General features: G+C 47.8%; 1 protein-coding gene across 3 annotated transcripts in view; it reads left to right on the top strand.

The window, feature by feature from the left end:
• The window catches only part of LOC147663817 (transcription initiation factor TFIID subunit 1-like), a 382,030-nt gene that overhangs the window by 179,154 nt on the left and 188,369 nt on the right, over positions 1-14,507 (top strand). For all 3 annotated transcript variants that reach the window (XM_086950182.1, XM_086950180.1, XM_086950181.1), the window contains exons 29-31: positions 4,512-4,689; positions 8,053-8,120; positions 8,790-8,912. In XM_086950182.1, the coding sequence (XP_086806308.1) occupies positions 4,512-4,689; positions 8,053-8,120; positions 8,790-8,912 (369 nt within the window). The remainder of the gene's footprint in view (positions 1-4,511; positions 4,690-8,052; positions 8,121-8,789; positions 8,913-14,507) is intronic.

Genomic DNA, 14,507 nt, shown 5'->3' with positions numbered 1-14,507 from the left:
GTTCCTAGAACTGTCAGTGCTGCCCCATCAAAGACTGCGACTAACACCCAGTCTTCTAACTCAGAACCGTGGCGAAATCCAACACCCAGACCCGCAACAGCTGAACTTGGCGATCTGGCTCCTGAGATCCTAGAGTTTGGATACCAAAACTTGCCTCCAGACTGCATGAATATTATCAAAGAGGCAAGAAGACCCACTACCAGGGCATGTTATGCGGCAAAGTGGAAACGATTAGTCATTTACTGCAGAAACAATGACATAAACCCATTAGACGCTGCCACACAAATAATAATTTGCTATCTCTTGCACCTACAACGTTGCAATTTAGCCTACTCATCCATCAGGATACATCTAGCTGCGTTAGCAGCATATCTCCAAAACAGGTAACACCTTTCACTATTTAGAGTGCCAGCAATTAAAGCATTTATGGAGGGACTTAAACGAGTAATTCCCCCAAGGCACCCACCTTCACCTGTCTGGAATTTAAACATCGTTTTAACCAGACTTATGGGACCTCCTTTTGAACCACTACACTCATGCGAACTACAATTTCTTACTTGGAAAGTGGTTTTCCTTATTGCCATTACTTCACTTAAGAGTTAGTGAGATGCAAGCCCTAACTATTCAGGAGCCATTCATTCAAGTACACGCAAATAGGGTAGTTCTCAGAACCAACCCAAAATTCATGCCAAAAGTGGTATCCCAGTTTCATATAAATCAAACAATAGACCTGCCGGTGTTCTTTCAAAACCCACAGACGGTTGCTGAAAGGGCCTTGCATACTCTAGACGTCAAAAGAGCTCTACTATATTACATAGATAGAACTAAGGCATTTTGAAAAACAAAACAATTGTTTGTTGCTTTCTCACCACAACACAAAGGCAACCCTATTTCTAAATCAGGGATAGCCAGATGGATCGTTAAGTGCATTCAACTATGTTATTTAAAGGCAAAACGCACCTTAACAGTTCCCCCTAGGGCGCATTCTACACGCAAACTACGGGCATCCATGGCTTTTCAGGCAAACATTCCTTTACACGAAATTTGTAGAGCAGCCACATGGACAACCATACATACATTTACCAAACATTACTTTGTAGATGTACCTTCCAAACAGCAAGCTGCTGTGGGACAGGCTGTTCTCAAAACTCTTTTTCAGACTGCTGCAACTGGCACAGGTAGCCACCGCTAGGGGAGAGACTGCTATACATTCTATGCACAGATATGAATTCAGCAGCCCACATGCCTCGAACGGAATATGCTACTTACCAGTATGCATCTGTTCTTGGCATCTAGGGCTGCTGACATTCATATCGACAAATCAAATCACAAAATAACTTTTTATACAAACCATCGGTCTGGATTCAGTCTTTGTGTGTGATACAATTTCTTGACTGAGTGTGTACAACAAATGCTTAACACTGTCCTCTAATACTGCCTTACTGCTCGACTACACTTCCACAAATAGACAGTAATGTACTATCTGTAGGAAGGTGGATATCTGACTATATAGTTACCCCCATTTTTTGCCTAGTGTTTTGCTGGTTTTCGACTTAGTTGGCCTGGGACCCTGTTATCCAGGGCCCCAGACACTCTGCTTTCTCTATAAAATGGACTCCATGTACTTTAGGTACATACCAGAGTGGTTACTGGCTCACCCTTGTGAGCCCCTTTATAGTGTACCATAGGTACCCAGGGCATAGGTGCATCCAAGGCCTACCAGGGGCTGCAGCATGTATTGTGCCACCCCTGGTTGGGCTTCCAAACTGACACCACAGGTCTGTTCACACAGCCTCGGTAAGGTGGTGTAATCACCCCTTACTTAGATATAGTATATCTATATCTACCTTGTATATAGACACATATGCACCTATAAGTCACTCCTATGGCAGGCCTTATCAATCCTGGAGGCAGAGTGCTTAGTTTTATGTGAGAGGGTGCTCTAGCATGAGCTGAGCCCCTCTGCAGCTTTCGGAACCATCTCCTTATAGCTGTTCTATGATATAGCCATACCATATACTCTTAAGTGCATTATAATCCTCGCGGTTACTGCTATCTTTGGTTTGGATTTATCGAAACATGTTGTGTAAGGTGTCAAACACTTTGGAATACTACCCCCGCACCCCCACCAGTTCTGGTGGCAGGGGTAGCATTCCACCCTTCTAGAGGGAGAAGATATGTAGTTACTGGTAAACCCGGTTAAAGTTAAACCGAGCCTCAGCATCACAAAATGGATGCTGCTGCCACAGACACAAGTCTGACCTCCTGCTGCTGGACGAAACTCCGGTAGGGGAGGCCTGGTCATAGGTTTCCTGTCCAAGGAGGTGCCAGCACCTCCCCAGACAGGCTTATGTGGATTGGGGCAGGGAGGGCTGCATCAGCAAATGCTTTTCCGGACACTGCCTGGGGCACACAAGGTGCTTCATTCATAGCCCAGTTCAAACCAGTTGCTGGGGCACTCCAGCCCGCTCTGGAGCGAAACTGGACAAAGGGAAACGGGTGTAACAACCCCCTTCTCAGGTACACCCATAGGAGGGACCTAGCAGGTAATCCAACCCCTTAACTTGGTATAAGTATAGGAGCTGGGTCCCTAGGACTTTAGATTACCCTGGACGAAACTTTGAAACACAAATCCTGGACCTTCGACGTTCCATTTCGACTGGAAGACGGAAGACATCTCCCTTGTGGTCAAGGAGTGACCACCCTGTGCAAACGGGCACCACCATTAACTTGCCGGTCTGCATTGTCGAGGCTCCCGCCAGAACTTGAAGAATCTGCGACACAGGACACGGACTTCCAGACATCTCTGACCCTGCTCGATGATCCCAGCAAAGCTGAGACCCGTGGCGGACACGAGAGACGTGGGACTGGACACCCTGGACATCCTGCATTTTGCTAACTGCATCGACTCCTGAGGTAACTTGAAGTTGTGCATTGGGGTACGAAAAGCCCCAGACCAGAGCACCATTTGCACCGAAGCTCAGCCCTGCACACTCCACGAGTGATGCGTGGGACCTGCTCTTGCATTTCAGGTAGACGCATCTTTCGGGTTCCTAGTCCGTTGGTTAGTGAGCCCCCTGAAGACGACAAAACCCAACACCAAAAGGCACTTATGCACCCGGCTTCCCTGGGTGAGGTAACACGAGTATTCCTGTGCTCCCGTGGGTCTTGACTCTCGAAGTGTCCTTGTCTAAAGGGGTTTTGTCGCAGTCCATCCGGAAGTGCCCTTAAACAGTAACTTTGTAACTTATTTGTTTCCCATAGAAAGTCAATGGTAACTCGCAACTGTGTTTAGACACTGCACGCGTCTCCCGTAGACCTCCTACTTCCTAACCTTTGGTTGTTCAGAGTAGCCCCAGCGATGCCCTAGGCCCCAGGCCTACTTTCTATCCCAGACGTGGTTCTTTTACCACTATTTTAGTATACGGTTTGTGAGGCCCCTAGGGCAGAACTTTTTTTTGTGCAACTTATCGTATGCTAATTAAGTAACTTGTATTGTGCTTTTACCTCTGACCTCAGAAAGAGTGGAGAGGGCTTGTGTTTAGAATAAATACATATATATTTGATATATACCTTGTGTGGTGTCCTTTCATTTGGTGTTCAAGGGATTATAATTGGTAAAGCAACCAGCTTCACATGCTCTATAAAGTCTTAGGATATGACTGCTGGTCCATGCTACCACTAGGATAGCTTGTCTATAACGTTGACTTTACAACCACCATCAATAAGGGTTGATTAGACTGGTGCAAGGTGCCCACTAGAACTAGTGGAGATCATATGCCAGGCTAACTTCTCACACTATCTACTTTACCTCTGCCTACCTTTGGGCTTCCACTGGACTCTGTGCACACTATACCTCACTTTGGTATAGTATACACAGAGCCGGCTTCCCACAGTTCTATAACCGCAGTATTATGAGAGGCGTCTAGTCGATGTGACAAAGCAGGACCAGTATAGCAAGTCTCAAGTAGCTCTAGTATATTGGGAATCGTTTAGCAGATGTTATATAAGAGGAATAGTATAGATCTTTAGTGGATGTCATAGGAGGCATCTTGTAGATGTTAGAAAGTAGGATCGTATGCGAAGCCTCGACTAGATGTATGTTAGGAATGCTTTAGCAGACTGCTATAATAGAAATAGTATAGATGTTTAGTGGATGTCATCGGAGACTCTAGTAGATGTTCCAAAGTATGAATGCTATATACTAGAAACAGTTAAAAGGGCCTCGGGTAGAGGTTATATGGTAGCAATAGCCTATAAGATCTTTAATAGATGTGGTCTAAAAGCAGTTGCGCATTGTGCTTGTAGGTATGCTGTGCGATGCTTGTACCCTTGGCTTAACATGATGGGAATGATGGAAGTGTTCAGTGTTGTCCATTACAGGCTGAGACTTTATAGACTCAAGACAGTGTATTTTTTGGCATATGGAATTTCCTAACATATTTTTGAATATTTTGTAATATGAAATGCTTTCTCCCCAAATGAAATTTGTTTCTATTTGCTTGTTGTAGACGTATCCCTTTCACACACCAGTGAACGGCAAGGTTGTGAAGGATTACTACAAGATCGTCCTTCGCCCTATGGACTTGCAGACCCTACGTGAGAATGTACGCCGTCGCATGTACCCTTCACGCGAGGAGTTCCGTGAGCAGGTTGAGCTTATCTTGAAGAACAGCATTACCTACAATGGTATGAATCGAAGGGAAACTCCTCTACCCGTCTTCATGCCTACATCGCAGTGCCTGTAGTATCTCTTCTTCTTCTAGTACCCCTTCCTGTACAATAACTCAGGGTTTCCACTTAGAGGTACTTGTTGTTCTTGATCCCCTACCGCCACAACTTTTGTATTCTGTGACTAGACCACCTCTCCACCACAAACCTCCTACTTGTACACCCTAGTACTATCACTAATTATTGTTATTGCTTCTTTCTACAGCACACTCTTGTCTCTTCATGCATACATCAGCACATCTCGACACACTCTTCCATCTACACCTTTTGTAATGGACAACAGTATTTCTGATGCATACTTACAGCATTCCTCACCTTAGAACAGAATGGATCTTGAGTTTTTTTTTCCTATCGGTACTCCTGGCTGCTGCTAAGTGGTGTTGTGCGTTCTGCGTTGGCTCCAGATCACCCGAGAAATGAAGGAGCAGGCCGCATATAAGCACCACCCCTGCCCGCAGGTGTCCGTTCTTTTCTATAAACGCCTTCCGACGCAGATCCGTAGCTCTGCTCCGGAGTTTGAAGGTTTTACGACAATATTCTGAACAAACAGTCAGAACAAGTTTTTAAGCCGTGCCACTACTGCAGCAACCATGTGTCGATCTTTGTGCTCGAAGTCCTTTAGGTCCAAATCCAAGTTTAAAAATGGGAAGTAGGACTCAACCCCATCCCGCCACTGTGACTGAAGAAATTATGAGGGTGTTGCAATGTAAGTCGTACTCCTTCGAGGTGACCGGCCATAAAAACAATTGCTCAGTTAGTTCTGAAGCGCCTGAGTTTCCTGGGCCGCCGTCGAACCCGCAGCTAATAGAAGCTTTCAAAGAGGTCATACTGCAGTAGTGCATTCCAGCTCCTTTGGGCACGCCCTTAGCACTATGGTATCACAAGGGCCTTCAGTTGGGTTACTGGTGACGGGTCCACCTCTTGCGGCATCTGTCTCAGTGGGACCAATTATTGGGCCCATACCGACTTTGGTGTAGACTTCCAATCCGGCCTCATGATCCACGCCGGTCTATGCTACTCCGACCGAATTGGCCCCGAAGGATATTCCAGTGCTGACGCCTATGTCTGGTCCCAAACCAGCGTCCTAAGATCAGTCGATTTTCACTATGAGATTATAAAGGGTTATGCACCCTGATTCTGTGCCTCCATCGTGTCCAAGATATCAACAGAGGCTACATTATCTATTTGTCTCTGGATCTTATCTTGTACCGGGGCAGGGTGTACACCGGGATGATGATTATGCTGCTGCCGCCACGGCCTCATTACACTCATGGTGTTGTGTATCTTGGTTAAAAGAACACTGGGCTTGATACCCCTCCTGAGACCGCTCTTGGTTCGCCACACGGGCCGCCGATGGAAGAGAGCGGCTCCTCATTTTCAATAGTATTTCGGAAGGAAGTTGATGTGCTGAAATTACAGCTTCCCTCCATTGAGACTAAAAGAAATGTTTTGACACATTCTGCAGCCAGTGCCATCAATATCTGGTCCCTTCTTCCATTTAATGATGCCCTCACATATACTATGATGACTTCCTGGTTGAAGCCATGTTTTGCCTGCCTGTTAGGACGGTGGCTAGGTGACCGGATTTCTCACTAAGTACCCTACTCTTGAGAGTCTCATTGCACAGGCCTCGACCAATAAGGTGAATTCCGGTTCATTTACGACTACTTTTCCAGATAGAGAATCTCAGAGGATTGTTGCTTTTTAAAAAAATATATCTTTATTGATTTTGCAGGTTTTACAATTGAGACTTCAATAAGTAAAACATATTGCTACAACACGTAGTAACAGATCACATCTTGTTTCGTCCCAGAGGACTGTTGCTTTTGATAAACATGTTTTCATTAGCCAATCTGTTGCTGTGATTTGTGAACGCAGTACGCCTGCTGTGCTGCTACACACGTGCCTTTTGGGACAAGATCTTCCTGACGATCCTGAAGCAATTGAGGACCTCTTGGCCCAGATACATGATGGACAGAATGCCGCCAGGTATGTTATCCCTGATTGCCTGGGCAGAGGGGTTTATACCGTTGTTGCCCTTCATGGGCATGCCTAGATGTGGTCCAGCGGGACCTCCGGCGATGTACAGGCTCTTTGATAGGTTCCTGCCTCTTCAGGGAGAAGGGAGACTCCACTTTGGAGTGCTTTAAAGACAGAAGAGTTAAAGCCTGGTCCTTGGGGCTGTTTACCGTGCCAAGCAATTTCCACCACCGTTGTAAAAGGTCCAGGTCTGTACCAAAGGGCTGACATACAGACGGAAGCCGCTTACACACCCAGTTCTGCAGTAGACCGTGCACTCCTTTTGAGGTTCTTGATTTTCAGCGTGGTAGACAGCATGCAGGCCAGTAGTGATGCCAGTCTTTCAACTCCTCCCCTGGTATACGAGCCATGAACCACTTTAGTTTTGCCTTTGGTAGTGCATGCCCAACCAGTGTGAGGCAGGATTTAGCATTCAGTATTTCCTCCCAGGTTGGCAACCCATCACGCCCAACACACGTGTCTTATAAATTGTTCAAAAAGGCTATCCCCTGCCTTTTCTCTCATCCCTGCCCAATAGCCCTGCACACCAGAATGAATTTCAAAAGAGCATCTCTCATCCTGCTACAGGAGGTACACCTGTTGTTCTCCTACCGTGCCAGACTTGGAGGATGTCAGGGCTGTTATTCTCCTGGACATGATGGAGGTGAGGGCTTTTTCTCCACGCAATGAGTCTATGATATTCAGCCTAGGATCCTGATATTTCAGGCTTGATCTGGAATCCCATTGAAGGTGGCTCTGAGGCTTCTTGACCTCTTAGACTTGTGCAGCCTCCTTGTCAACTATGCCATGTGGCACATGTAACCCCTGCAGTGCAACCTGAAATCCCAGTGGGCCCAGCACCAATCCTGCCTTTCTAACACTATTCGTGTCTCCGAGTAGACTGCCCAAGACCTTCCGTGGTGACTGACCGTTCACAATCTGTTCTGTGCAGGCACTCTCACTGCCCTCACACCTCCCCGCACTACGGAATGGAGTCATTTAACAGCTAAATAAGTCCCAAGTTTGCGATTAGGACACTATTACTAGCAATTATTCATGTGCCACCATACAAGGGTGGCATTTATATGCTGTCCTCTGTCACTTTCCTGGTGGTATGGAGCCAGCGCAGGGCGCCTTTTTATCGGCACACAGGAGCAATGCTACAAAATTCTCCAGTCCGGTCTGACTTCTGAGGGCTAATGTAAGGTAGTGAATCTGCAGTTATATAGATTATACACTAGAAAGAGAGTTACAGAAGGCAAGTGACTGTTTTTTCTCATAAATTGTGTTTTCTTATTGCAGGGCCCAAGCACTCCTTGACCCAGATCGGCCATGCCATGCTGGAGCTGTGCGATGAGAAGCTGCGAGAGGTGAGTACAATAACACGCACAGGTCAGGTCACAGCTGAAAGAACTCCTTTGGGATTTGAACATAAGATCTTGAACCCTGAATCCGACCACTTCAGTAGCCTTTATTACTTGGAGCTCAAGCTAGGTTTGCTGCAAGAGTCTGTGTAGCATAAAAGGTTGAGGAAGTGCGGCTTCTTTTCATACTTTGACAAACTACTTTCCATACTCTTTGTGGGGCATGTTGAAGACGGCGGTGACAGGACTGCCGATGCTTCTGGCCCCTGGTGTGCTGATGCGTTAGGACCATTAACCAGTTCTGCCCCTCTAAGAGGCAATTTCAAATTATGATTTATAGACTATTTATGGTGACCTTGCCTTCCTCTCACTTGCAGTGAGTTAGGATCCGCAAATTCACTTTGGAATGGAATAACCATTACAGTTGTGAAATCTCAATGTTTGATCTAAAAACATCAACATCTAGTTTCAGTGAGTCATTTGGTTTCTCATGAGATCATGGACTGGAGTGTTGTTTTCACTGGCCTTCAGTTATCCAGTTTATGGCGCTTAGCGGACCATGAACAGTAGCATACAAACAGTTATCAAGCGATTCCTTACTAACTGCAAGAAGTACAACCGCCATTTAAAGTGTAAAGAGCCAAGCACCAACATTGTGCCATGTTTGTCTTTCAGAAAGAAGACCGGTTGGCTCGTTTGGAAAAGGCCATCAACCCTCTCCTTGATGACGATGACCAAGTAGCCTTCTCCTTCATCCTGGACAACATAGTGACTCAGAAGATGATGGCCGTGCCAGATGTACGACTTTGGTTTTTGGTTTGATATAGTGTATTGTAGTTTAGTCATACCCATGTCTTATCCACATAGCTAGTCTTTGCATATGTTGGTGCAGAAAATAATATTCTAATGTATTCTGTTCTCTTTGCACACTCCCTACCTTCACAATATTGCCTGTGCAGTCCGTGACCCAGAATGGGTTTTGTTCTCAAAATTAGTAAAGTCACCCTGCCTGAAGCTGCTGAAGAGTAATTTGCCTTAGCTCTCCAGCAACCGCCCAGTCTGGGCTAGGCCTGAATTAGGTGTGAAAAGTGCTCCCAGAGCAGAGACAATGGCCTGAGAGTGGGGAGGTCTTTTCTTCCCCTGGCAGGAAGGCCAGTCGGGTGGGCCCAGGATCTTAATTATGTTCAAAGGGGCCTGCCCTGTCACAAGCAGATGTTAGGTGACACTTGGACGTGTACCCCATTTGAGTGACCACAGAGGAGAGGACTTAAAACTGGTTCTGGTGGTAGCTCTTCCCCACTGGGTTTGGTGCCAGCCTGACTACAATGGCAGAGGTTGATGCATTCCCATTGTCATTTGACATTTACTTGGGGGCCTGTATGAAGTTGATTGAGTTCCTGGGCCCTCACATTTCTTGCAAGTACTGCTCCAGGGCTAATTCCTACATAAGACAACCAGCTCGCAAACACCTTCTAACCAGTTGCCTCTTGTTGATTTTAATTGCTGCTCTATTTTTAGACCATCACACATTCGTATGAAGCGGCTGTCTTAAGGAATGAAAATATACTTGTTTGTGTACTAAGTGCTCTTTCTAATCTAATTCTAAAAGAATCCTCCAACTCCGCCAGGGAATCCTTCCTAATTGTAAAGGAGCTGCTTAAAGTACCTAACACCCCTCCCTCCACCACCCCCCGGGTCGACCGAAGTAATGAACTAGCCTCCTATTTCAACGACAACATCTCCCGCATCCTGGCTTCCCTCCCACCGCCCGGCCCCCCTAGCCACATGGCCAGCCGTTCATCCCCCTGCCAGACCGAAAGCAATTTACGCCCCATACTTGCGACATTCCGGCCAGTAACCTGCACAGAGGTAGAACGAACCCTGACTAAAATGAAAAGCGGTTCTCCTCTGGACCCGGCACCCATCAGATTCCTCAAAACCGTGGCCCCTGTCATCGTTCCCACGGTCATGGAGCTTATCAACAGCTCGCTTGCACAGGGATCTGTCCCTGACAGCTGGAAAAGTGCGGTGGTAAAGGCACTTCTAAAAAAACCCCAGCTTGATCCAGCGGACATGTCAAACTATCGACCAATATCACTACTCCCCGGAATCAGCAAGGTAGCCGAGAAATTGGTCAACGAACAATTATCTCAGTTCTTTGAGACTAACAACGTACTACGGCTATCCCAGACTGGATTCCGCCCGGGTCATGGCACAGACACCGCCCTTCTTGCCGTTATTGAGGAGGCAAGGCGCTTCCTGGATTCAGGAGGGTCAGTGGCAGTGATCCTCCTGGATCTCAGCGCAGCCTTCGACACAGTCAACCACCGTGTCCTTCTCCATCGACTCGCGGCAGCAGGGCTCACCGGGACGGCACTCAGTTGGATTGAATCCTTCCTCACTGGGCGCACGTTCCAGGTATGGGACGACAATCACCACTCGTCCACCCTCCCCCTCACAAGCGGGGTCCCTCAGGGTTCTTCCCTGAGCCCGACGCTTTTTAATGCATATATGGCCCCCCTTGAGGACGTGGTGACACCATTTGACATAAAAATGGTAAGCTACGCTGATGACACTCAACTGGTCCTCTCCTTATCACAACTAATTAACCACCCAAACAACCTGACCAACTGCCTCACAGAAATCCACAGCTGGATGAGTGACTCATCATTAAAACTAAATGGGTCAAAGACGGAAGTGATGCTCCTGGGGAAACAATGGACGACCATCCCCCCAGCACTCTGGCCCGACGTGTTTGGAGAAATCCCCCCCCCGAAGCGTGAAATCAAGACTTTCGGCGTATGGCTTGAACCAGAGCTTTCTATGAAGACCCAAGCAGCCAAAACCTCGGGCACCTGTTTCGGGCTCATGCGCACTACCCGCAAGATTCTCCCCTTACTGCCACCTGCTTCCAGGAAACTGCTTATCCAGGGACTAGTACTGTCACGCCTGGACTATAGCAACATGGTCTACCTGGGAGCCCCTGAGGCCACCCTGACGAAACTGCAGCGGACACAGAACGCTGCAGCACGTCTGCTCACCAACCATCCCCCTAGAGTGTCCGCCAAACCTGCCCTCAAGGCTCTGCACTGGCTCCCTGTGCGCCAAAGGGTGCATTTCAAAGCCATGTGCACGACACACAAGCTGATCAACGGATCTGGTCCCGCGATCCTCAGCAGCATGATCACCCCCTACAAAGCACCCAGATCCCTACGATCCGAGAATGAGCACCTGGCCAACATTCCCAGATTCAAAAAGACACGTACAGGAGGACGACGACGCTTCTCTGTTCAAGCAGCCACTGGATGGAACGCCCTACCACGTTCCCTCAGACTTGAACCCAACTACCTGGTATTTCGCAAAAAGTTGAAGACACACCTATTCCCTAATTAAACGTCTCTCCTCCCTTCCTCTCCCTCAACTGGATTACAAACTCCTACAGCGCGGGGATGCCCTTGGGTCACCAGGCGCTTTACAAATCGTTATTAAATTAAATTAAATTAAATCTCTAATTACACCAGTGACCCACGTTTCTTCCCTGAAGCTTATTATCACTATGGTTGATGGTTGTAAGGGAGCTGAGGATATGTCTAGTGGGGAACACACACAGATGGTGAACTGTGGTACATTCTAGAATTGTGCATGAGTCTGGTCCTTGCAGTGACAGATAATCTCATCACGGATGTATTAACAATGAACTTGAGGCTGTTATGACACCTGTGAGGGGCTGAAGGTAGGACTGAGAGCACAGGCGTCTTGTATACAGATGAGTAAATTGTTTCCTATTCATACATTGACTTCTAAAACCTCTCCCCAGGTTCTAGATCTGTTGTTCAGGCGCATTTAATGTTGTCTACACATATGGCGGGTGAGTCAGGAGCTCTCCGGACTTGTATTGCTTCAATAACGTCTTAAGCTGAACCAGACGTTTCCATTTGTAGCTCAGGTTTGGGCTTATATCCTTTTATCGTTTACACAGATACAATCAATACATTTAGATGTTTACAAAAGCACTAATTATAGTATTCACTGATTTGCCCAATTGTCCTTTCTTCAAACAAGCGTATCCTAGCCAGCAGCCTAAAACTAGTAAATAAACCCCTGTGCGTAGAGGAGTTCTTTGGGTGCAGGGGCTGATTAAAGATCACTTATAAGTAGATTCATCATCGTCCTTACTCTGGATAGTCAGCGTTGTCTGTGGTCCTTCCCGAACTGTCTCAGGCCCTGCTGTGAGCTTGTTTCCTGTTGGGGTGGTGCAGCCCTCACCTTCCCCCTCACAAACTATACTTTTTGCCTGGTTTTGATGTGGTTTCGATTATAGTGCACAGGGTCCCTGCCATCCCAGTCCCCTGTGCCAGTGCTTCTTCCCTAAAAAACAAATCCCCAATTGGTACTTCTACCCCCTGTAAGTCCCTAGTAAAAGGTACCCTGGGTACCTAGGGCCTGTGTGCTGAAGAGGATCCCCTGGGACCCCGTTCACTGTGACCATGCCGCCGCTCTTGCAGCCTCCATGCCCCTGAGTGTGGGAAAACGACAAAGTCAACATGGCACCCTGCTTGAGTGCCATGCCAGTCAGCACTGCCTGAAGGCATAGGTAAGTCAGCTTCTAGCAGGCCTCACAGCCCTAAGGCAGGGTTCACTATACCACAGGTGAAGGCATATCTGCATGAGCAGATATGCCCCTCTCAGAGGTGCCTCCTGAAAACCTACACACTCTGGTGTGGTCACCAACCAGCTGCAGGCAGCCAGCCAATACCAGACATGTTTCTGGACCCCTGTGAAGAGAGTCCCTGCTCTCTTGGACCAGAAACAATGCACATACAGTGAAGAGAGGTCACACCTCCTCCCCCAGGATAGGCCAGTGCTTGAAGGGGAAGCTTCAAAGGCCTGCCGCCTTTGTAATGCGAACCCCAGCCCCTGCTGCAAGCAGCATATGGCAGCCCCTGGTTTACACCCTTACTTTGGGTGGGAAAACCAACGGGAAATCTTAGAAGAATAGGAGGTGTGCCCACCTCTTCCAGCCCCACCTGAAAGGTGGGGCAGGTGAGGTGAAGCACATCTTTCATTCCCCACCATCTTGAAGACTGGGAGACCACTCCAATCAGGGCTTGGTCTATGCCCCTTTCACAGGAGGGTGGCATAAAGATGGTGTAGTCACCCAAGGTAAGGTGCCCATTGGCCCTACCTACTACTCCCCTAAAACTTCCCTACATGTATTATTTACGTGGCTCCCCCAGGACTGGACATTAGATCTGCAATGACCTAAAAAGACGACCCTGCAGAGAATGAAGACAACGGCTGCCTTGGCCCCAGCCCTACCGACCTGCCTCCAGCTTCTGCATGCCTGCGACCATTCTTGCAGCTAGCGACCTCTGAAAACCCTGAGAGGAGAGTTGCCTTCAAAAAATACTACAGTCTACCATGGACAGCGGACCTGTCCAAGAAGAAACAAGCTCCAAGGACGCCGGATCCAAGCGAATCCGTGTCTCCTGCCCACTCTGCTCCCAACTCCCATGGCCCGAGTATGAGTGTCTCACTTGTGCAGTGATCCTGGCCTCGTGTCCAGCTTTGGCTGACCTCTCCTGATCTCCACGAAGGTGCCTTTTGTGTGAATCCAGAGGCTCCCCCTGACCGCGACCGGCTTCGGTAAGAAGACTCCTAAGTCTAAAGGCCCCCCTGCACCCGAAACCCCTAGGCTTTGGTGAACTGAACTGACGGTGCCCCTACTACCCCCTACATCTCTGCGTACTTCTGCTGTCCTTGGTATCCCTTCTGCAGCCTCTGGTGTCGCGTCCTCAACCTATTTGCCAAAGGAAGAATCCCTATTGAAAATCGTTGGGCGCCAAACATCGAAATTGCACCCTACCCCCGGCTGCCACTGTGTCGCTGGTGGTGTATGTTAGGTGCTGCTTTGCGGCCCCCACTGTTCTGTTGCTAACCCCCAAAGCATGGCCACTGCAACCGATCTACTTACCTACAAGCAATGTGGCTCCAGGCACCCTGAAGTCCCCTTTGAAAAGCATTGGGCCAAGCTCCTAATTTGACCTCCTCACTTGGCCACCTGGTGCCGCTGTTTGTTCAGTTTTGCTACTCACCAGACCCTTTCTGATTTTTGAGTCCGAGACTGGATTTGTAAGTATCGTACTTACCTGTTTAACCGTGATATTGTTTCCCCATAAGAAAACATTGAACTGTGCCGAAAAGTTTCTAAGTGACGATTTTTCAAAGTGAAAAGAGTTTTTTATTAAAAACGTGCTTTCCATATTGCGAGGATCTTGGTCTTAATGTTATTCAGGTAGCTTTAGAGTGACTGAGGTGAAATGTAAAATGGCTTCAGACAGGAGATCGTCTCCAAAGCAATAAAGATCTTGAATGGGGAAGGAGAAGCGGATA

Source organism: Lissotriton vulgaris, unplaced genomic scaffold, assembly GCF_964263255.1.
Source record: "Lissotriton vulgaris unplaced genomic scaffold, aLisVul1.2 SCAFFOLD_220, whole genome shotgun sequence".
In the NCBI taxonomy this organism is placed as follows: Eukaryota; Metazoa; Chordata; class Amphibia; order Caudata; family Salamandridae; genus Lissotriton; species Lissotriton vulgaris.
This window is presented reverse-complemented; position numbering and strand designations above follow the sequence as displayed.